Source organism: Martes martes (genome assembly GCF_963455335.1).
Source record: "Martes martes genome assembly, chromosome: 17".
Classification (NCBI taxonomy): Eukaryota; Metazoa; Chordata; class Mammalia; order Carnivora; family Mustelidae; genus Martes; species Martes martes.
This window is the reverse complement of record NC_137905.1, coordinates 49,364,811-49,387,967: the sequence shown is the minus strand read 5'-3', so window position 1 is coordinate 49,387,967 and position 23,157 is coordinate 49,364,811. Positions and strand designations below refer to the sequence as shown.

Sequence of the window (23,157 nt, the reverse complement as noted above, 5' to 3'; positions counted from 1 at the left end):
ATCCCAAAGGCAAATACGTTTATTTACAAAATGCATATACCCTCCCTCCCAGCATGCAGTGTGTGGGCGGGGGAGTCAAGGCTTCACACACCTGAAACCCCCTGTGAGCACCAGCAGGGGAGGAGCCTGAGCGGGGCGGAAGGACACGCGGGGCTGGCGCCCCCCACTCGGAATCCAGCGAGCGCTGGGGGATGGAGGGGCAGGCCTCCCTGTGGGGGTCACGACCGTGTGTCCAGTCGGTTCATATATTCCTGCAAGGCCTTCAGGCGCGCATCTATTTCGGCCATGTCCGCCGCCTGGTGGTCGGAGCTGTATTCTGTGAGAGCGGGTGTGGGTGCAGCGGCCGTGAGGGCCCAGCAGGCTTCCCTTAGGCCGGGGGCGGGGGCGGGTGGAGAGAGGTGGAGTCCCGGACTCACCTTTCATAGGGACCCAGCCTTCTGAACTGGTCAGGCGTCTCTGATGGTGGCCGAGTTCCAGAGGGGTGGACTTCTGCTGCTGGGGGAGACGGGAAGGAGGGGTTAGGTATCCTCCCTCCATTCCTGTCCCCCAGACCCCACTGGAAATTTTGAACCTAAGGGCCTCGAAGGATTGGGGCTGACACCCACTGGGCACTTACTAGATACAAAATCGCCTCCAGGTATCTCCACCAGAGCCCCCCCGGATGAATACTATTACCATCCCCTTTGAACAGTTTACGAAACTGAGGCTGAGGGGCACCTGGGTGGCTCAGTGGGTTAAAGCCTCTGCCTTCTCAGGTCATGATCCCAGAGTCCTGGGATCGAGCCCCATATCGGGCTCTCTGCTCAGCGGGGAGCCTGCTTCCCCCTCTGTCTCTCTGCCTGCCTCTCTGCCTACTTGTGATCTGTGTCTGTCAAATAAATATATAAAATCTTAAAAAAAAAAAAAAAAGAAAGAAAGAAAGAAAGAAAAGAAACTGATGATAAGAACTACCAGGAGTCACACAGGTGACAGGAAGGCGGGGCCAGGTTTTAAGAGCTGGTCACTTGAGGCCAGGTGCCATCAGCGGGGATCACCTCCCCCACCCCAACCCCACACTCCCCTCCAATCCAATGGTCTCAAAACATTCTGCGTCCAGACGCATTTCAAGAGACCCCTCGGCAAACTGACTGCCCCAGAATGGGAATCACGGGCTTCTGGTGGTTTCCTACTACCCCCGCCTCCTCCAAGATCTGGGGAAAGACACTCACCATGTTGGGCGCACCCCAGGTTGTGGGGCTGGGAGGCTTCCCGCGGCGGCGCACACTTGACAGGAAGAGAGTTTTCAGGAACAGCGGGAGGAGCCTTGGGCACCTCCCACCTTGCCTGCCCCGGTGGTTTCAAGGCTCCCGTTCCCATCACCCAATCTCCCCGCAAAAGGCTGTTTCCAGACTCCCCAGACTCCCGTTTGGAGGCGGTCCTTTCCCTGGGCCCAAGTTTTACCCTCTAGGAAGGGATTCGGAGAAATCCTCCAACTCGCTGCAGGAGCTGGCGGACGAGCAGCGGCTGCGTAAACTGTCCACTAGAGCGGGGAGCGGAGAGTGAGCCTCCCGCACTCGCCCGCCTGGGGCGCCCAGCCCGCCGGCCCGCCCCACGCACTGCAACCCAGTTACCTGAGGAGCTGCGGTTTCGAGAGCGGTGAGCCGCGTCCCCTCGGCCGCTCACGGCAGCGGGGGGCCGAGTCTGGCGAGACCAGGAGAGGGAGGGACCGTCCCCACTTCCTCCGCTGCCCAGTCGGTTCCGCTGCTGCTGCTGCCTGGGGAGCGGAGGAGAAGACACCACCTTGTGTGCCGAACTGATGCTAGGAATGGCGCCGCTGGGACCCTCTGGGTCACAGCCAGGGCCAGTATCCCAGCTGAGGTCACACAGGAAAGCCAAGGAAAAGGCATGCGGACACACAGACCTGGTGGCGGGGGTCAGGAGAGGAGGTGGAGGTCAGATGGAAAGCAGGAGCAGGTAAAGGGAAGGGGAGAGATGGGGCGGGTGACAGATGATGGTGACAGATGGGAGACGGGGATGGACAAGCGCACAGGCCCCGGGGCCAGGTAAAGGGCCAGGTAAGGAGGAAATGGGCGCTAACTTCATTTTGATCTCTCTCTGCTTCTTCTCTTTGGCTTTCACAAAGGCTGTAGGGTCGAAACGTGGCGCGCGACTACCTAGGATGGGGTGGGAGAGCGTGGAGAGAAGAGGCTGGGGTCACAGGACCACGCCTCCACAGCGCCAGTCCATCCCCCACCCTCCAGCAGGCTGGGCAGGGCAGGGCAGAGACCTGTGGGCGAGGGTGAGGGGCGGGCAGGGCGGCCTCTACCCCGGCCCCCTCGGCCACTCTCCCGGGAAGAAGAGCGGGTGGCACCGCGACCACGCGATGTGGAGCGCTCCCGCGACGATGAAGCCCGATCCTCCCGCGCCCGGGGCGGCGGCACCGGCGAAGTCCGTCTCCTGCGGGCACAGGGCCCAGCGTCCGTTTCCCGCCCACCAGCTCCTATGTCAACTCCTATCTCAGGCCTCTTCTCAGATCACACAATCTCCGAACCTTCAGGTCCATCCCCATCAACTAGACATTCACGCCCTTGCACAGACCCTCACAGATACCTCGTCCCAGGCTCCGCCCCTCTCGGAGCCACAGAGAAACCACCCCCCAAAAGAACCTGTCACTTCCCTACATCCGAACAAACCCCTTTCACCGGACCCTTCTTCCTGAGGTCTCCCGCAGCTCCCTAGAAATCCTTTCCAATACTCCATCACCCATCCCAATAAATAACATCGGACATCAACCAGATCCCCACCAGCTGGGCCACGCCCTTTCGCTCCACAAGATCCATGGGTCCCGCCCCTTCCCCCACCCCCTTATCTCCAGCCCCAGCCTCCCGACTGGCCCTTCAAGCCCTGTCCATCTCTTCACAGACTCGTCCTGCCGTATCCAACTTTCCGCCCTACGCAGTCCATCAGATTCCTTCCAACCCTCTATACCCCCCTACTCTAAGCCTCCCCTTCACTTAAGCCCAGACCCCAAGGCCTGGGCCCCGCGCTCCCACCCACAGACCACAGACTCTGCGCCTGCTCCCCAGGCCCCACCCATCCAGTCCCTGGCCCCGCCCCTCCGGACCTCCTCTCTCACCCCCTCTTGTACACAGCCAGCTCGGTGTTCACCGTCCTAAGCCGGGCGCGCAGGCTCCGCTCCGAAGCCTTCACCTCCTCGAGCTGCCAGGAGTGAACAGGGGCGTCGAGGACCACACCGAACCGAGGTCCACACCCCACCGGTCACCCCCGCCGGCCGCCACACCCCCTCACCTCCTTGGCCAGGCGCCGGCAATCCTGGCTGCGGCGGCCGACCCCGCGGTGTCCGAGGCCCCGCTCTTGCCGCAGCTCCAGCTCCAGGCCCCGGACGAGCCCACGCAGGGCCTCGGCCTCCTGGCGCGCCGCCCTCCCGGCCAGAGCCTCCTCGCGCGACTGGCCCAGCTGGGCCTCCAGTTCTCGCTTCTCAGATGCCAGGCGTGAAACCCTGGGGGAAGAGGGAAAAGACAAGAGTCGGGAGGGGGACTCGCAGGATCCCATCATTGTCATTTCTCCATGGGGCTGGGCACGAACCATTTCCCTGCCCCAGGAAGGCAGGCAGGCAGCCCCACCACTCCAGCGGCCCCCATGGTCCCATCATCTCCCCTCTGCCGCCTCCCGCACACGAGGAACACGGCCACATCACTCCCACTCATCCCATGGGGAGGACACAGCCCTGTGAGTTCCAATGCCAAAATAAGTCATTGATCTGTCCTTCTCTGTACCGCCAAAGCCTAGCCCTGAGGTAGGTCCTGACCTTGGACTTCCTCCAGGCCTCTCTATTCATTCACCCAGAAGACTCTTTCTAAATGCAAATCCAGTGGGGCACCTGGGTGACTCAGTTGGCTGGGCTTCTGAAATTCTTGATTTCAGCTCAGGTCAAGATCTCAGGGTCCTGAGACTGAGCCCCGAATGGAACCCCTCATCTGGCTCCACGCTCAGCCTGGGGTCTGCTTGTTCTTCTCCCTCCCCTGCCTGCACTCTCTCACTCTCTCTCTCTCTCTAAAACAAATAAATAAAATTTTAAAAATGCAAATCCAATCAGGTCACTACTATGCTCAAAACCTTCCTTGAGAAAAAGACGTACACATAAGGCTATTCATTGCAGAACTCTTTGTAATAGCAAAAAGAGTAGAAATAACCAAAATGTACACCAACAGAAAATAAGTTGAATTTCTACCGTATATCTACTCAATGTCCTAGCCAGTGCAATAAGGCAAGAAAAAGAAGTCAAAGGTAAGGATTAAGAAAGAATGAAGAAAACAGTCATTTGCAGATGAAATGATTGTAAGTATTGGAAATCAAAGGAAATCTATAAATTATAAGAAATAATAAGAAAACTGACCAAAGTTACTAGATACAAAATCAATATATAAATACAATTATGGGGTGTCGAGGTGGTTCCATTAACCAACTGAGCACCTGCCATCAGCTCAAGTCAAGATCTCAGGGTCCTGGGATCCAGTCCCGGGGCTCCCTGCTCAGCAGGGAGTCTGCTTCTCCCTTTCCCACTCCCCCCAACTCCTGTTCTCTCTCTGTCTCTCAAATAACATCAACATGGTTTATATTTAAAGTAAAGAAACCATTAGCAAAATCACCCAAAGATGGAAAATCTAACAAAATATAGACCTACATAAACACATAGGTATACTGTTTACATATTAGAATACACACTATTGGGACGCCTGGGTGGCTCAGTTGGTTAAGCCGCTGCCTTCGGCTCAGGTCATGATCCCAGGGTCCTGGGATCGAGTCCCGTCAGGCTCCCTGCTCCATGGGGATTCTGCTTCTCCCTCTGACCTTCTCCCCTCTCATGCTCTCTCTTACTGTCTCTCTCTCAAATAAATAAATAAAATCTTTTTAAAAAAAAAAGAATATACACTATTTATACAGATTTCAGCTTTTCAGCTTCCCCTAAATTATTCTATAGATTTAATGCAATACCAATAAAAATCCCAACAAGTTTTGGGGCACCTGGCTGGCTCAGTCAGTGGAGCATCCAACTCTTGGTCTTAGGGCCATGAGTTCAAGTCCCATGCTGGGTGTAGAGATTATTTAAAAAGAATAATATCTGAAGCCTATTATTTTAAAAAAATTCCAACAAGTTTTATGTCTTTGTAAATCATTTTTTTAAAAAGATTTTATTTATTTATTTGTCAGAGAGAGAGAGACAGCACACGCACAAGCAGGCAGAGGCGGAGAGAGAAGCAGGCTCCCTGCCGAGCAAGGAGCCCCATGCGGGACCCGATCCCAGGACCCTGGGCTCATGACCTGAACCGAAGGCAGCAGCCCAACCAACTGAGCCACCTAGGTGTCCCAAGTTTTATGTTTTTGTACTGAAAAACCTACTGATTCTAAAATTCATAAAGAAATGTAAATTTCCAGAGCACCTGGTGGCTCAGTCATTAAGCGTCTGCCTTTGGCTCGGGTCATGATCCTGGGGGTCCTGGGATCGAGCCCCGAGTTGGGCTCCCTGCTCAGCAGGAAGTCTGCTTCTCCCTCTCCCACTCCACCTGCTTGTATTCCCACTTTCACTGTCTCTCTCTCTCTCTCTCTGTCAAATAAATAAATAAAATCTTTATTTTTTTTAAAGATTTTATTTATTTATTTGACAGACAGAGATCACAAGTAGGCAGAGAGAGAAGGGGAAAGCAGGATCCCCGCTGAGCAGAGATCCTGATGTGGGGCTCGATCCCAGGACCCCAGGATCATGATCCGAGCCGAAGGCAGAGGCTTTAAACCACTGAAACACCCAGGCGCCCCAAATAAATAAAATCTTTAAAAAAAGAAAGAAAGAAAGAAAAAAAGGAGTTGATCAAGTAAAGAAAAAAAAGAAAGAAAGAAATGTAAATTTCCAAAAATAACCAAGAAAAATTCTTAAAATGGAAAAACAAGAGTCAGAAGACTTGCTCTACCCAGTACCAGCCTAATTATAAAGCTACAATAATTTTAACAGTGTGGTGCTGGCACAAGGATAGACAAAACAAGGGACTACAGAACACAGAACCTCACCTGATGTCTGATACATATATAAACATTATTGGTGATAAAGGTGAAAATGGCTAGGCAGTAAGGAAAGGATACTCTTTTTAATAAATGTCATTGGGCTGATTGACCGGTCATGTGAAAAAAACCATGAAAGGACTCCTACCTCCCCCAAAATCAATTTCAGGTAGATTGTAGACATAAATGTGAAAAGAAAAAGACAAAGAATTATAGAAGATGATATAGGACAATAGCTTCATGATACCAAGAGAAAAGGATTCTAAAAAAAGACATAAAAATCACTAACTTCAGAGAAAAAAATTATAAATTAGTCTACATAAAATTAAGAACTACATAAAGGTGCCTGTTTATCAAAAGGCACTATTAAGAGAGTGAAAAAGCCAGCTAAGGAGGGCAAGAAGGTTTCTGAAATACATAAAATTAACAAAGGGCTCATATCTTGACTATATAAAGAGTTCCTGGAAATCAATAAGAAATAGATGACAGAAGAAAAATAGGCAGCTCACAAAAGAGGAAATCCAAATGGCTACTAAATATATGAAAAACTGTTCAATCTCACTGGTAATTAGCAAATGAAAAGTACCAAGAGATGCTAGGCTGATGGAAACTTAATAAAAAGGAACCAAGTCTCCGCATCCAAACTCATCAGCCCCAACACCACCTGACAGTAGGCAAGAACACAGCACCACCACGGAAGGCATCTTGCCAGAAACCTATATCTGACGAGCCTAGGTTTAACAACTACTTCACAGGAAATACAACGGATGGGGAATGCATTAACCATGGAGACAGAATGAAGTATTTACAGAGGAGATATGATGTCTGGGATTTGCTTCTGAGGGAGAGGGGAGTACATAAATCAAACAAGATGGGCAAAATGTAGATAACCATTGAATCAGAGGCAAAGGACGTGGGCATCATACTATTGTCTACTTTTGTGTGTTCTTGGAATTTTTCCTAATAAAACACTTCTTGGTGCCTGGGTGGCTCTGTCAGTTAAGCGAATGCCTTTGGCTCAGGTCATGATCCCAGGCTCCTGGGATCCAGTCCCGCATTGGGCTCCCTGCTGAGCAGGGAGCCTGCTTCTCCCTCTGCCTGCTGTTTCCCCAATTGTGCTCTCTCTCTGTATCAAATAAATAAATAAAAATCTTAAAAAAAAAAAAAAAAACTTCTTAAAATTTGTGGCTCCCCTATATTCTCCAAGGAGCTTCCCATTCAGCCCCACCTATATGACATCCCCCTTCCCTTCCTCTCCCCCCACCTTCCCCTCCAGCCAAGCTTCTCTTTGCAGATACAAGTCTTCCTTCTGGAACACTCTCTCACCTTCAAACGTCATATCCCCTGCCTGTGGCCAGGCTAGGTTACATCCCTCTCTTCTCTACTCTCGTGGCTCTCTGTACATTTCCTTCCTAAAGCTAACATTTATGAGTGTGATGATCTGTTTTCTGTCTGGATCCTCACTCCAGCCACCTGGTCACTGTGAGGGACCCGAGTTCTGCCACCAGGCTGATTACATTTGATTCTACCCCACTTATTACAAGCTGGGTGACCTTACGCAGTTTGACCTCACATCTCTGCAAAGTAGGATGATAAAAATAATAATACCCACCTATAAGGTTGTAAGAATCTATAAAGAGTGCTTGGACCATGTCTGACACTGAGTAAGGGCTCAAGAAGCATTAACTAGGGCTGGGCAGCGTGCCTGGCACACAGTATGAACCAGGAAAATGTCGGATGGGTGAATGAATGATTTTGGAGTCTTGCCGAACTCCCTCACTCCAGTTAGGAAGAGGAAGTTGGGAAAAGGAAGATAAGAAGCCTTTGGCCAGCTATAGGATCTCAGGCTACCCTCGCTAGTTCTGGCTGGTTCTGAAGGGCAAAGGGCACCACGCTGTGGCCAGTCTGGGAAACACACACACCCACACAAACCAGAGAGTTCGGAGGCTGAACTGAGGACAAAGCTTATGCTGCTTCCCAGCAACGCACAGCCAAGCTCTTCCAGGAGGACCCACAAGGCTCTCCAGCTCTGTAAGCTCCCACTCCTCCCCGTCAGCCCCAACACTCAGTCCCGGGCGAGCAGCCTAGCAGCTGCCAACAGAACAGAGTGCAGCAGCTAAAGGAAACAAAGGGGGCTTGGTGCTGGCTGCCCAGATTCAAGGTCTAGCCCGGCCATATTACTCACTGTGACTGGGGCAAATTCTCTAACCTCTCTGGGCCTCAGTGTTCCTCCCCGGCGAAACGGGGGTAACAGCAATGCCCACCTTGCAAGGATTAAAGGAATGAAGTCGTAAACCACTGAGCAGAATCCCTGGCACACAGTGAAATCCTCAATAAACGTTAGCTGCTGGAATAATTATTATTGTTATTTCTAAAAATATGGGGGCGCCTGGGCGGCTCAGTCGGTGCAAAGTCCGACTCTTGATCTCAGCTCAGGTCTTAATCTCAGAGTCGTGAGTTCAAGCCCCGTGTTGGGCTCCATGCTGCATGTGGAGACTGATTTTAAAAATTAAAAATTAAAAAGGTAAACAAGTAAAAATATTATTTGCCCTACCCAATGGATGGGGCCCCCTCCAAGTGGGGATGGAGTCCCTGATTCAGCATCCCACAAGGCACAGCACACCGTGGGTACTCGGTAAACATGCCAAAAAGACTTTGCTTTCATTTTACTCTTCTAGTCCCCTTGTTCTCACCACATCCTACCAAATACAATGCCTTTGCACATGTTGTTCCTTCTGCCTAGAATACCCTTCCCTTACTGGGCAGGCTCCAGTCTCCCCTCTGGGCTTCCCACGTTCCACCCACTGTGAATCTTAACTGTCTGCAGACAGAGCTATCTCCCCCCACTGGACTGGGAGTCCCAAGAGGGCAGGGCCAGGACTGTCTCCGTCATTGCTGTGTCCCCAGCACCACCCAGCACGAGGCAGGCACAGAGGAGGGGCTCAGAATAAATATCTGGTGAATGAGGGCCCACCATCCTCCCAGTATCTCAGAGCACGGGGCCCTGCGGCGCCCACCCAGCCCCAGCCGCCCTCCCCTCCGAGACTCACTGCTCCCTCAGGTGCCAGATCTCCGTCTCCCGAGTGTCCCGAGCATCCGGGCCGTCCAGCCCTCGAAGGCGGCCCAGCTCCTCCTTCAGTGAGCGGATGATGCCCTGCAGGACCACAGGGTCTGGCTTGCCCTGGTACGGGAGGGGCAGCGGGTAGTGAATCCTGGGGAGGATTAGAACCGTGGCAGCTCAGAGGCCAAGAATCCACCCGAGGGCAACTTCCAGAACCTGAGAGCCTTCGAGTATGAAAACCCCCAATTCCAAAAACCTCACATTCCTAGAGGCTTAAGTTCCCAATGCAGCTTCGAGCCCGCTCCCTGCTCCCCTGCCCCTCGCGCCCACCTGCCAGCCGGCAGACTCCCTTATCTAGCAGTCTTGGAACCACCAGCACCGACAGGCCTGGTGGAGTGTAAGCTGACTTCCCTGTCATTCACTGCTGATGGAGTGAACTTGCCGCGAAGCACAGTCCTAATTCAGATTCCAAAGGGGTAGATTCTAAATGGCCTGACCTGCATCACCTCTTGGCTGAGGAAAGGTAAGTCACCTCCATCTACTGCCCCACCAGATGCTATGCATACGGGACTGACAACCTCCCGCTAGAAAATCCAGGAGCTATTACCAGATGTGGCAGACACCATCCCCTGGCTCCCCAAGGGCCATTCCTGGCATCCTTTTGCCTTGCTGCCTCCCGCTATACAAGCTAAAAAAGCAGGCTTATCATCGTAGCATCCCCTGCATGTGACTGCTTGTGGCCAGGTATTAAGGAAAGGCCACAAACCATTTCTGGCCAAATATTATAGGAAATCTGTTGGGCATCTTCTAAGAACACTTTTGCTTTCCTGATAAAAATGGTAGATGCCGTAACAAGTACAGCCCCGTTCTCTTCCTCTTGCTTTGATATAGAATAAGTGCCTGGAGGGCCAGCAGCCATTTTGTGACCATGAAGAGGTAAGTCTGGAGGTCAAAAAGTCAACACGTCAGGGATGACAGAAGGAAACAAAACAAAACAGCGGGAGCCTGAGTCCCTAATGAAACTTTTTGTTGTGTCATAAACTATTGTTTGTTTCAAGCACTAATAATAGTTATTCTGCTATTTATAGCCCAATACAATATTAAATGATATAAATCTCAACCCTGAAGATTCCAAAGGCAACATTCCCCCCCCCTTGCCCTCAGGGGTTCCTGAGTTCTAACCACATCCCCACCTGCCCACCAGCCTGCACCTAGAGCCAGTCCCTTATCCCCACCTGTCAAACTCCACAGAGTAGATGAGGATCAGGTAGCGCTTGGAGTTGAGCTGGGCCGATCTGGAGGCCAAGGGGCCTGGGCGGCCCCCCATCTTGCGATTCCGCAGGGACTCCAGATCTGTGTAAGTCAGTAGGTCAAGGGTGACCGACTCACTGCTCTGTTGGAAAGGACGAGGACGGGAGGAAATGCTGGGAGACCAGACAGGGCCATACCCAGAGCACACAACCCACCTACCCAGGCCACACCCCATCCACTCTTTGGGCTTGCTGGGCTTTTCCTACACTGAGGAGGATGATCCAGATGGCCCTGCCCTAGGGCTGGCACAAGGATGTCAGAGGGAGAAACTGGAAAGAACCTAAATGCTCATCCATGGGAGACAGCTTAGTGCTGTGGCTCTCCAAGCATTGCCCGAAGACCTCTGGGGGTCCCCAAGACCCTTCCAGGGAATCCATGAGGTCAAAACAATTTCCATAATAATACTAAGATGTCATGTGCTTTTTTTTGCTTTGCTGACATTTATACCAATGGTGCAAAACAATCGTGGGTAAAAGCGATGGTGCCCATCAGCACAAATCAAGCCAGCGGCATCAACGTACTAGTAGCCACCATACTCTCTGTTGCCATGTAGTCCCAGTGGGGGGCCAGGAAGGAAGAAGAAAGGAAGGAACATAACATAGGAAATCAAACCTAGAATGTTCTTTTTTTTTTTTTTTAAGATTTTGTTTAATTATTTGACACGGAGAGAGACCGCACAAGCAGGGGGAGTGGCAGGCAGAGAGAGAGGGAGAAGCAGGTTCCCCGCTGAGCAGGGAGACCACTGTGGGGCTGGAGTCCAATGTGGGGCTCGATCCCAGGACCCCGGGATCATGATCTGAGCCAAAGGCAGACACTTAACCAACTGAGCCACCCTGGCGCCCCAAATCTAGAATTTTCTTGGTGAAGCAGTAAAAATCATTAATTTTATTGAATCTCCATCCTTAAGAACATGGCATTTTACTACTCTGTGACACGATGGGAAGCACACATTCTGTGGCATTCCAAAGTATGACAGTTGTCTCAGGAAGAACACTTCTGTAATTGAGCCTGGGTCTAAATTAGCCACTTTTTCATGGAAAACTATTTTTACTTGAAACAACGACTGACAGACATAACCACGGTTATTCAGACTTGGGTGTCTGGCAGGCATTTTCTCAAAAATGAACAAAGTCAGCTTGTCACTTCAAGAAAAACAGCTACCGGTATTTGTTGCCAATGGTAAAATTCAAACTTCACAGCAAAAATTAGAATTTTGGAAAACTTGGATCTGACACTGGGTGCTTGATAGCTTCTTGATGTTGAAAGACTTCCCTGGTGAGATCAGGGAGGATATTAACAAATGTGGTTTCCTGATATTGTATAATGAAATGTGTCAACATTTGGAAGAGCTGTATAACTCAGTGAACCATAGTTTCTAAATGACCATCACATGACATCATAAGATGGGTAAAAGATCCAAGTAAAGTTCAAGATACATCCATAGATTTTAATGTAACATGATCTTGTTCATGGATAGGCTTTTGGACTCCACACTGCAACAAGTCTTTAAGAAATTACCACCTGCCCACTTTTAGTATGTTAGCAAAGAAGGATTTGCACAATTCCCTGATTAAGGGGCTCCCTTTTCCAACTACATAGCTATGTGAGGAAGATTTTTCTGCATGTACTTCAACCAAAACAAATCACAACAGACAGAATGCAGAAGCACATATAAAAATCTAGAAGTTTTGGGGGTGCCTGAGTGGCTCAGTCGGTTAGGTGTCTGGTTTTGGCTCAGGTCATAATCTCTGAGTCCTGGGATTGAGCCCCACCTCAGGCTCCCTGCCTGCTTCCTCCCTCTCCCTCTCCCTGTGGCTCCCCCTGCTTGTACTCTCTTCTGTGTGTGTGTGTGTGTGTGTGCACACGCACACGTCAAATAAGTAAAAATCTTTAAAAAAAAAAAAGGATCTAGTTTTCTATTAAGCAAGACATTAAAGAGATTTGCAGAAATGTAAAATAATGCTGTGTTTCCCACGAATTTGTTTTGTTTTAGAAAATGTATTTTTGGGGTGTCTGGGTGGCTCAGTTGGTTGAGCGACTGCCTTCGGCTCAGGTCATGATCCTGGAGTCCGGGGATCGAGTACCACATCAGACACCCTGCTCAGCTGGGGGTCTGCTTCTCCCTCTGACCTTCCCCCTCTCATGTGCCCTCACTCTTTCTCTCTCAAAATAAATAAAATCTTAAAAAAAAAATGTATTTTTCTGGGGCGCCTGGGTAGCTCAGTGGGTTAAGCTTCTGTCTTTGGCTCAGGTCATGACCTCAGGGTCCTGGGATCAAGCCCCACGTCAAGCTCTCTGCTTGGTGGGGAGCTGGCTTCCCCCCACTCTCTCTGCCTGCCTCTCTGCCTCCTTGTGATCTCTCTCTGTCAAATAAATAAATAAAATCTTAAAAAAAAAAAAAAGAAAATATATTTTTCATTAGAATGTTCTTTAATATGTAACTGGTTTATTATGGTGATTTTTAAGTGAATTCATAAATATCTTTAGGTTATTCTCAGTTTTAATTTATAAGACAACTTAATCTATAATATAGCAAATATTGATAGATAAAACCTGCATAAACAAAAGCTCTTTGATGTCCTCAATAATTTTTTTTTTAATTTTACTTATTTATTTGACAGAGAGAGACACAGCAAGAGAGAGAACACAGCAGGGGGAGCAGGAGAGGGAGAAGCAGGCTTCCCGTGGAGCAAGGAGCCCAACATGGAGCTCGATCCCAGGACCCTGGGATTATGACCTTAGTCAAAGGCAGATGCTTAATGACTGAGCCACCCAGGTGCCCCTCAACAATTTTTAAGACCATAAAGAGATCATGACACCAAAAATCTTGAGAACCATTGGGTTAAACAAATCATGCCACCTGGGTATAATGGAATACTAAGCAACCACTAATAAGGATAACAAACTCAGAAGTTGAAGACAATAATAAAAAGACAGTAACGGGGCGCCTGGGTGGCTCAGTGGGTTAAGCCTCTGCCTTTGGCTCAGGTGATGATCCCAGAGTCCTGGGATCAAACCCCACATCGGGCTCTCTGCTCAGCAGGGAGCCTGCTTCCCCCTCCCTCTCTGCTACTTGTGATCTCTGTCAAATAAATAAATAAAATCTTTAAAATAAAATAAAAAGACAGTATCTGTCAAACACTTAGGAGCCAGATGCCATTCTAAGCTTTTTATAAAGGGATCATTTAATCTTTACCACATTGTGAAATAGGGACTACTGTTCTCCCCACATTACAGTTAAGAAAATTAAGGCATGGGGTGCCCAGGCAGCTCAGTCAGTTAAGCATCTGACTCTTGACTTCAGCTCAGGTCATGATCTCAGGGTAGTGAGACTGAGCCCTACACTGGGCTCCGCACTGAGTGTGGAGCCTGCTTACGATTCTTTCTCTCCCACTGCCCATCCCCCTGCCCCTGTTTGTGCGCGCTCTCTCTCTCTCTCTCTCTCCCCCTCCCTCTAGGAAAAAAAAAAAAGAAAGAAAAGAAAAGAAAGGAGGGGAAAAAGGAAAGGAAAGAAAAGAAAAGAAAAAAAGAAAACTAAGGTAGGGAGGGGAAGTAACTGGCCCAAGGCTCCCAGCTAGTAAGTAGCAGTGATGAGTATGAGTTCAGAATTCATGCTCTTGGCCATTATGCTACACTGCCTACACATGCTAAAATGTTAACAGTCTACAGTAGGGGATAGACAGGGGATTACAAGAGACCGTCACTTTCTAACTCACACACTATTTCACTGTCATAATTTTACGAGTGCAAATTCTCTCTATAATCAGAGAAATAATGTAGCTCATAGTTTTAAAATGATGTCTAAGTAGCATCCCTACCACTCTAACTTCCAGCCTGCTTTTTTTTTTCCTATTAATACTTTTAACTACTTGCCATTATATTATTTTTTTCAACTTTTTGTTTCTCCCACTAGAATGTCAGCTTCATAAGGACAGGAATTTTGTCTCTGCTGTTCACTGCTATATCCCAATGTCTACCACAGTGCTTGGCACACTGCAGATACTCAGTTAAAATGACACGAATGAATACTTATATTCACGGATGTGACTAAATGTTTATGAAATATTGTTGAATCTTTTAAAAACAGGTTAAAGAATACTTTGGGAAGTATATCTACTATATAAAATTACAATCTACAAATACACACACACACACACTTTCACAAGTCAACAAAGAAATAGAGAAATGGCTGGAGCGATTTTCACCAAGATATTAATAAAATATCATCAGGAATGAGTATTTGGAGTAAAGTGATTTTTACTTTCTTCTTTACATTTCTCTGTGACATGAATTTTCTACATGAGAGTATCTATCACTTACATTTGGGAATGAAAAAGATAGCCCTGTCCCTTTAAGGAAAGACAAGGTAGAGGGTCTTGCATATATCAGTTGGGTATCTACCTCCCCAGGGATCGAGAAAACAGAAACCTCCCCTGGCCCCCAGCCCTGGCCCCTACCTGGGTGAGAGCCGACTCTAGCATGTTACAGAAGATGTTGAACTGTTTGAAGTTCCCCGTCTTGTGAGTCAGATCTTCGATGACTGGGTAGAGAGAAAAGTCCTTCCTGAAGTCTGACCACTTGCCCAGCCCAAGAGCAATGCATCCAAGCTTTTCAACTTTCTCCACCTCCTGTGTCTCTGGCCGGAAGTATGAGCCCTCTACCCCCTCCCCACCTTAGAGAGTCTCTGGTCAGGTAGAAGAGGCAGATGGGCAGGTTCCTGGTTGGCCTCATCTTCAGGGAGAAGGTGATCCCGAGGAAGGACAGGTGAACCCACCCCAGGCAGGCACACTCACAGCTGGCATCGAACTCGCCCCGCCACTGGTCAGCCGTCATCCGGTCCTCCACTTCCAGCTCTAGCACCTGCCCAGAAACCACCACCCGCACGGCATGCTCCACACCCCGGAAGACGTAGTCCACCTGCAGGCCAGATGGCTGGTCCATGGCCAGTGTCACTGGGGAGAGGGATGAGACAGAGACCCAGAGGGGCTGAGAGGCCGGGCTCCAAAGCTGGAGGCCAGAATTCATATCCTGGCTCTGCCATTCACTAGCTTCGGCACCTTAGGAAAACGACTCCCTCTCTGTGCCCCATTGTTCTCATCTGGAAAATGGGTATAATAATGGCATCGACCTCATAGAGCGGTCATGAGGATTAAACTGGACAATACACATAAAAGCATGTAGAACTGTGTCCACACCCAACACGTGCTGGCTAACAGAATACATGGTTTCTGACAAGAGAACCATGATTAATACTATTATTAATTTTTTAATCCTCATACTCATTATATATTAATTAGTCATTCATTCATTCATTCATTCAAACATTTATGGAGAAAAATCAAGCTGCAAAGGGGAACAGAGAGTACTGAGGTCAGGAAAGGCAGATTTTAAGTCAGGCGTCAGGGCCGGCCTCCCTGAAGAGGTAACCTATGGCCAGAGAACTGTAGGAAGTCAGGCAGCACGCCATATGGCTATCTAGCGCAAAGTGGTTCAAGTCGAGAGAACAGCAGCACTCTATATTATCAATGACACACTTAAATCATGTCTAATGAACTCATAATCGACTTTATTAATTGGTCTGTTCTAAGCATAAGTCCCTTCTCTTAGCCAATGGGTAACCACTCGCTGTTAGTTCTACGAGGTGGAAGAGAGGGGCAGATCTCTGCCTTCAGCCTGGATTTTGGGGGCTGGTGCAGAATGAGAGGCCCGGGCTGCCTGAGTTCACATGTAGCTTCAGCTATGTGCACATACGCAGGCAAGTTACTTCAACTCTCTTGGTGCCAGATTCCTTATCTTTAAAGTACATGCCATCCTGGGTGCTGGGGATATGATGACAAACCAGATTATGCCCCACTCTCAAGATGGTAGCACAGTCAGAGGTATAAAAATGTCAAAAAAGGGGGCGCTTGGGTGGCTCAGTGGGTTAAAGCCTCTGCCTTCAGCTTCGGTCATGGTCCCAGGGTCCTGGGATCGAGCCCCGAGTCGGGCTCTCTGCTTGGCGGGGAGCCTGCTTCCTCCTCTCTCTCTGCCTGCCTCTCTGCCTACCTGTGATCTTTGTCTGTCAAATAAATATATAAAATCTTTTAAAAAGGGGCTCCTGGGTGGCTCAGTGGGTTAAAGCCTCTGCCTTCGGCTCGGGTCACGATCCCAGGGTCCTGGGATCGAGCCCCGCATTGGGCTCTCTGCTCAGCAGGGAGCCTGTTTCCTCCTCTCTCTCTGCTTGACTCTCTGCCTACTTGTAATCTCTGTCTATCAAATAAATAAATACAATCTTAAAAAAAAATCTTTAAAAAAAAAAAGTCAAAAAAAGCGGGGCGGGGGGAAGTAGTGGAAAAAGGAGATGCTGGGGGTAAGGGTTGCTCTTTTAGCTAAGGTACCCAGAGAAGGCCTCTCTGAGCAGAGGCCTGGAGAGGGGCAAGGCGATGGGTGACCATCTCGGAGAAGAGTATCCAGGCAAAGGGAACAGCCAGGCAAGAGCTCCAAGGTGGGATATTCCTGATTTATTCCAAGAACAGCGAGGTCAGCATGAGGGAGGGACAGAGATGAGATCTAATGGGCCAGATGGTGCTCACGCAGGCCTTTGTAAACCCACAGAAGGATGACAGTGCTCATCTCCTTGGACTGGTGTAAGGATTAAAAGAGTTTATCACGTTAAAATCCTTGGACAAACTGAGCAATGTCCGGCACACAGCAATCACTCATACACATACTGGCATCATCATCATTACTATTTGTTGTTGTTGTGTCTTGAAAGGCATAACAGAAACAAGGCAAGCCCATTTTTCTTGCAGGTGTACAGATGGGAAAATTGAGGTTCAGCGGAGTCCCACAGCTGCCCCCAAAACAGAGCTACCCAGGGCTGCCCCAACCCAGATCATGGGGATCTCTCCAAAGCCTGGTCTCCTTCTCTCCCCCGCATCCTTTGCTCCTTACACTTTCCCCAAGAAGTCCTCCTAAAGGCTGATACAGAAAATATAATATTGTGAGGCCAGAAAATGATGAGCCCCGAAACTCTAAATCGGTGGTTTTTAACCTTTTAAGAGTCTTTGCACCTTTGATAGTCTAACGAGATCTCTGAACCCTCCCCAGATAAATGAACAGACCCATAACCCTTTGCAAGTAATTTCAGGGGCTCCCAGAACACCACCCCGAGGCCCATCTAGATCCCCTTTCTCAAAAGCCCAAGGACAACCGCCAAAGCCCCAGACATTCTGGTAGGCTCCTCTGTCTCCAGGCCTAAGCTCTTAAGTTTATTGGGGGAGGGGTCTCCCGTCTTTGGAAGCGGCTGACAAAATCGAGAGACCTCTTCGCCTTGCAAATCCACTCTCACTAGCCACTCTCACAATTAGCCACTCTCACATTCCCTGGAGGCACAGAGGTGGGGTTAATAATCCTTGACCTATGGGCCAACAAATGGCTACACGTTTCAACACATCCTGCATCCCCTGGTCCTCAGTGCGGGTGCCAGGCAGCGCTGGCCCCGCCCCAGCGGGTGTCCTAGACCTCGCCCCCCGACCCCGCCCCTCCAGCTCCGAGGGCCAATCAATGGTTGCGCCGTTCTGGTTACCAAGGCGTTGGAGGTACCCGCAGAACGCCTGAGGAGCCGCACAGCTTCACTTGCCCAATTCACCACCCCACTCGTGGTACCCAACTCCGGGGGGTGACAGAGGAATAAAGGGGCCCGTCCCACCCCATCTCTACCACCAACCCACCCCTGCTCTCCTCCTTCCCCACTCCCCCGCATAAGCTCTCCATTCTCTTCCAGAGAATAGCGGCCCTTCACTAAATCACAGGGCCTTTCGTATCCAACTGCCCTGATGTCATCCGCCTCCACCTCAGTTCCCAGATATAAAGCCCCTGAATATTCTCGCTGAATTCCATTGTCCCCTTACACACACCTGCCTCCCACACTTCCACAAACTTCGCCCGCTCCCCTCCCCTCATCCCCTCATCCCTTCTTCTCCGCTGCTTGTCGTGAGCGCCCAACAATTGCTGATGAAATAAACCCACACCCCTGCCAGCTCCCCGTCGCTCATGCCCCAGAGGGCCTGGAGATTCTGGACTCTCCCACCCCTCCCCGCTGCAGAACCTCCCTCCTTCCCTCCCTATCTCAGCCTCACCCCTTCTACCACATTCGTGAAACCAGCCCTCTCCACTCCCTTCCCCAAGTCCCTTACTGCCATTCTGCTCTCCCAGATGGGGGGGGGGGGACATTCCCCTTCTCCGCACACCAGCCCCCATGTTCTCCAGGGGTTTCCCCATATTCTACCTAAATTTTGCTCCCTCCAATTTTTCCACCTGGATTCTGCATATTTGCCCAAGGTTCTACTCCACAGTGGGGATCTACCCCACTGTCAGCCTGTCTTACATCATCCCCACATTTCGCCTGGATTCTGTTCCCTCCCAAATTCCATGTAAACCCCCCCCCAATATTTTCCACCTCTCCTCCCTGGAGAGCCTTCCCAGAACACCCCTCCCTGCTCCCCCCAATTTGGGGGGGTTCCCCAGGCCCCGCTCCCCTCCCCCCTTCCAATCTCCCCACCGTGTCCTTCTACCTGCATCCTCCGTCCTTGCTCTGTGACCAGTGGCCCATCCTGGTTGCTGGTTTCGTTCCAGTCCCAAGACTCTCCTAGCTCTTCGCCTCAGCTTCCAGACCCTGCATTCGAGGCCCCGCCCTCGCCAACCCGTGACGTCAGCCCTTCAACCTTGAGCGCTCTGCGTGCACACCCCAGCACACCACTCTGGCCCACACACCTGACCCCATTTCTCGGGCCTCGTGACATCATGGCTTCAGCGCACACGCGCATACACGTACGCACACGCACGCAAGCACACACGCACAAGCACACTCAGCTTTCCGACCCTAGGGCCTTTCCCTCTCATCTTTCACTAAGGTGACTCCCCTCTCGGTTTCCAGGGTTACATCACTGTCCCTGGCTCCTCCTCCTCCCAATAGCGCTCTCTGGATATTTCCGATTTCACAGTCCTTGCCCTAGGGTGGAAGCTGAGAATCCCCCACGCTGGGCTCCCCCAAAACAAATCCACATCACCATCTCCCACACAGGACACGGGCAAATCCCCACCTCTGTCAGCCCCCAACCCCGATGGCTATTTCGCAGCACCATCTTCCGCCAACATCACATATTCTGGCCTGGCCAGGACCTAGCTGGCCTGTCCTATACAGTATATGCCCCCCCCCACCTCTGATACACACACTGGCTTGGCCTGAGTGACCACTCCCCACCATGTGAGTTTTAGCTGGCTAGAATCCCCCTCCCTTCACCCTGCACTCCCCCAGAATACAGACAAGAGCCTTCCACCCTGTCCCCCTGGAATATATAAACACAAAAGCCTTTAAAGACTCCCCACAACCTGCCCCTCCATAGTGTGCACTGCAGCCCACTCCTCCCCCCGCCCCCAGAATATCCAAATACCCTCCCCTACTATTCCTCAAACACTTTTTGCCTTAGATGAGGACTACATGCACCCATCAGTGACTTGCCCTTAATTCTGCTGTCAGGTAGATGCTGTAACCATCTATTTCACAAAGGATGAAACTGAGGTTTGCCTAGAACCCTGCAGTGAGGGGCTGGCACATTGGCTCCCCTCCCCATTACCCAGCTACGCTTCTGTTTCCTCCCATAACTCTCTGCTCCTCTCCCTCCAGGCACCAATCCTTCCGTGTGGCCTGGTACCTTAAGCATGACACACACTGCAGGACAGGGACTCCTGGGTTCAGCTCCTGCTCCTCCACTTACCCACAATATGGCCCAGGGCAAGGCACTTCGCCTCTCTGGGCCTTCTCCCACCAGTAAAGTAGAGATGATAAGAGCTCCCGTCTCACATGGATGATTGTGGGGATTAGAGTAATTAATACATGTATGGAGCTTCAAACAGTACCTGGCACCCGGTCAACTGTCCACCATCTGTGCAACTAGCTGACGATTAGTTGACAGACCAGAAGCCCAAGAAGGCAGAGCCATTTTGATCGTTCTTGTACCTTCAGCACCTTGGGCCTGGCACAGATTGGGGACTACTTGTGAATTTATGCGAGAGGCCGGGAAATGGGGTTCTAGGCACTGGAGACATAGACAAAGTCCTCTCCCCTCAGTTCATTGCTGTGTCACCAGGTCCCAGCTCCAATGTCTATTCCTGTCAGATGCCCTCTCAGACTCCCAGGCTAGGTAAGGAGCTGTCTCAATCACCAGTGTCCCCAGCACTGCCCAGTGGAGGGGTAGCCCCAGAGGGGGAGTTTAATGATGAAAGAGCTCCAGCCCAAGCTCCAAACTGGTCTGTGACTTCAAGTGAGGACTGCAGACCTTCGGCATGAACATGGGTGCTTGATAAAAATTAAAAATTAAAAATTAAAAAATGCAGGATCTTGGGCATGATCCCAAATCTACAGAAGTAGAACTTCAGGGTGGGAGGGGCAGGAATCTGCATTTTCTACAAGCTCCCCCAGCACTGAGATCTGAGAGCTTCTGCCCCTGGATACCAGTCTGCCCAGTTTATTACCCCATCCTGACCCCACCACCCCACACAAGACTCTCCCAGCTCAACAACCCTGCCCTATACCACAGGGAGCCTCTCCTCCCTACCAAGAAATGGTGATGATAATGATATAATACAAGTTAACACTTTTTTAGGGCCCTATGAACCCCTCCAGGGACTATATTCTCATGGAGTCAACACTCAAGCAGGGGTTGGGAATCTAAGAAGCCAGGGGATATAAACAAACCCTAATATAAGTTGGGTAAGTGGTGTTAACTGAAGAAAACCAAAACCAGGTGATAAGAGGCCAGGGAGTAACAGAAGCTATTTTAGTGGTCAGCAAGGGCCGGTCTGTGGATTTGACATTTGAACAGAGACCTGAAGGAAGTGAGAGAGAAGCCATGTAGACATCTAGAGGGAACACTGTCCAGACAGAGGGCACAGCAAGGACATTCCCCAGCTTGGAATGTATTTGCTATGTCTGAAGAACAAGGAGGCCAGGGTGGCTGAAGCGCTGTCCACGAGGGAGAATGGCAGGAGTTCGAGGGCAGGCTGGAGGGGGAGCTGAAATAGGTGGTGTCCTGTGGGCTTGGCAAGGTCTTGTACTGTGCAAAATAGAAGCAAGTGTGGGAGTGCCTGGACCAGGGAGCAACATGATCTGATTTTTGTTTCAACAGGAACCCCCGACTCTCTCCAGGTGAGAGGCAAGGAGCCCAGCGAGGAGGCCACTGCCACAAACCAGGTAAGGGCAATTGATGGCATGAATCAGAGCAGTAGCAAGGGAGGTGGTGAGATAGGGCTGGATTCTGGAAGTGCTCTGAAGATAGACGCATGAGATTTGCTGATTGGCAGATAACACGCAGGCAAGGGAAAAGCACAGTCAAGGACAACTCCAGGGTTTTTGCCCTGAGTACCTGGAAGAATGCAAGTGCCATCAGCTGGGTTTGCAGGTTGAAAGGGGAAGCTACAAGTTTGGTTTGGGACAAGTTTTTAAAGCATGGATGTCAGTTGGACTTCCAAGTAGAGAAGAGTCGCCATTGGACAAATGAGTCTGGAGTTCAAAGGAGAGATCCAGACTGCAGACAGGCACCTGGGGGTTATCATTATATAAAGAGCATGTGAGCCCAAGAGACTGGGTGAGGACAGTAGGTGAGTGGTACAGAGAAGAGATGAGGTCATTCTAATGATGCTAAAGCTGAGGCACAAAGGGTTAAAGAATTTGCCCGAAGCCACCCTGACATTCAGCGTCAGGGCCAGCGGCAAAGCCAGCATTTAAACTCAGGCAACCCAACTCCAGATCCCACAGTTTTTAACCACCGGGAGGGGTGTTGGGAAGTTTACAAGTCATTCATACAAAACCTGGCACATACTAAGCCCTAAATAAACGCTCCATATACCATATGGCTTCACACCTCGCCAAAGCACACCTCCATCCTCGAAGTCCTCGCTCATTCTCTCCCTCTCCCTCCGCGTAGCTTCACCTGCCCTGCACCCCAATCAAGGCTTGTAACTCATCTCAAGGACCTCCGCTCCTCCACACCGCGCTAAAATAACCCCTCGCCTCAAACCCCACCTCCATTAAATCACAAGGCTATATTATGAGAATTTCTGTATTTGACCACCTGCTGTCTCCAGCTTTACACTTCTCCCATTAAAGACCCTCCTTCGAGAAACAAAACATGCCCCCCCCAACTCAGACGCTGCCCTCGGCCTCACAAACCCTCGTCAAAGCGCCCACCCGTGTTAAACGTCACCCCCTCCCGATTCCTACACTGCGGGGTCAGCTGCCCGCCGCAGCCCACCCTCCCCCAAAGCATCCCCTCCCCCCAGGATCGCCACCCTGGCCCGCGCACCCGCCACTCTCGCCGCCTCTCACCTTCCCCACAGACACCCCTCCTCGCGAGCGGCTCAACTGCCGAAGCTCCAGCCCCGCCCCGGGATCCGGCCTTCTCGCTTCTGACTGGCCCTGGCTCACTCGCAGCCGAGTTCTCATTAGTCAAAACAGACGCCCGTCACTCCGTGTCCCGCCTCAGAGACGAACCCACCCTCCAAAGCTTGCCATTGGCCAACTCGGATGAGAGAGTCCTAAATGGGCCTAGTCCTCGGTCTTCGCTCCAATCATTACTGGCTAATTCCTACTGCCAGTCATGCAAAGAGGGTTGTTCCTCGGAGGCGGGGGGGGAATCCAGGAAGTAGCCCCTTGACTCCGCCCATCACCCCCTGCGCGGTCTAGACGCGCC

The 23,157-nt window shown here is 50.5% G+C and overlaps 1 protein-coding gene across 4 annotated transcripts; it reads right to left on the bottom strand.

Moving 5' to 3' along the window:
* On the bottom strand, positions 1-22,847 carry CCDC61 (coiled-coil domain containing 61). Of its 4 annotated transcripts, none has more exons than XM_080829423.1 (14): positions 22,794-22,847; positions 15,220-15,378; positions 14,884-14,966; positions 10,351-10,508; positions 9,105-9,266; positions 3,289-3,499; positions 3,116-3,198; positions 2,267-2,436; positions 2,078-2,153; positions 1,611-1,753; positions 1,441-1,519; positions 1,209-1,263; positions 417-495; positions 1-316 (listed from the first exon to the last, which is right to left on the bottom strand). In XM_080829423.1, exons 2-14 carry the CDS (start codon positions 15,365-15,367, stop codon positions 219-221), a joined length of 1,545 nt encoding a protein of 514 aa, XP_080685549.1. In that variant the 5' UTR covers positions 15,368-15,378; positions 22,794-22,847; the 3' UTR covers positions 1-218. The 4 variants fall into 4 exon arrangements, with proteins under 4 accessions (XP_080685549.1, XP_080685552.1, XP_080685550.1 ...); XM_080829426.1 differs by lacking the exon at positions 22,794-22,847 and adding an exon at positions 18,982-19,080; XM_080829424.1 differs by having other exon boundaries at positions 3-316; positions 417-492.
* Positions 22,848-23,157: the final 310 nt, after the last annotated feature.

Bases quoted from the DNA above. Each gene is read 5' to 3' on its own strand.
- CCDC61 (XM_080829423.1), bottom strand. From the start codon at position 15,367: ATGGACCAGCCATCTGGCCTGCAGGTGGACTACGTCTTCCGGGGTGTG. The intron at 14,967-15,219 runs GTGAGTGTGCCT...CTCTCTACCCAG, and splicing joins GGGCGAGTTCGATGCCAGCT to TCATCGAAGATCTGACTCAC. The intron at 2,154-2,266 runs GTCTCTGCCCTG...ACCCCATCCTAG, and splicing joins CCCCTCACCCTCGCCCACAG to GTAGTCGCGCGCCACGTTTC.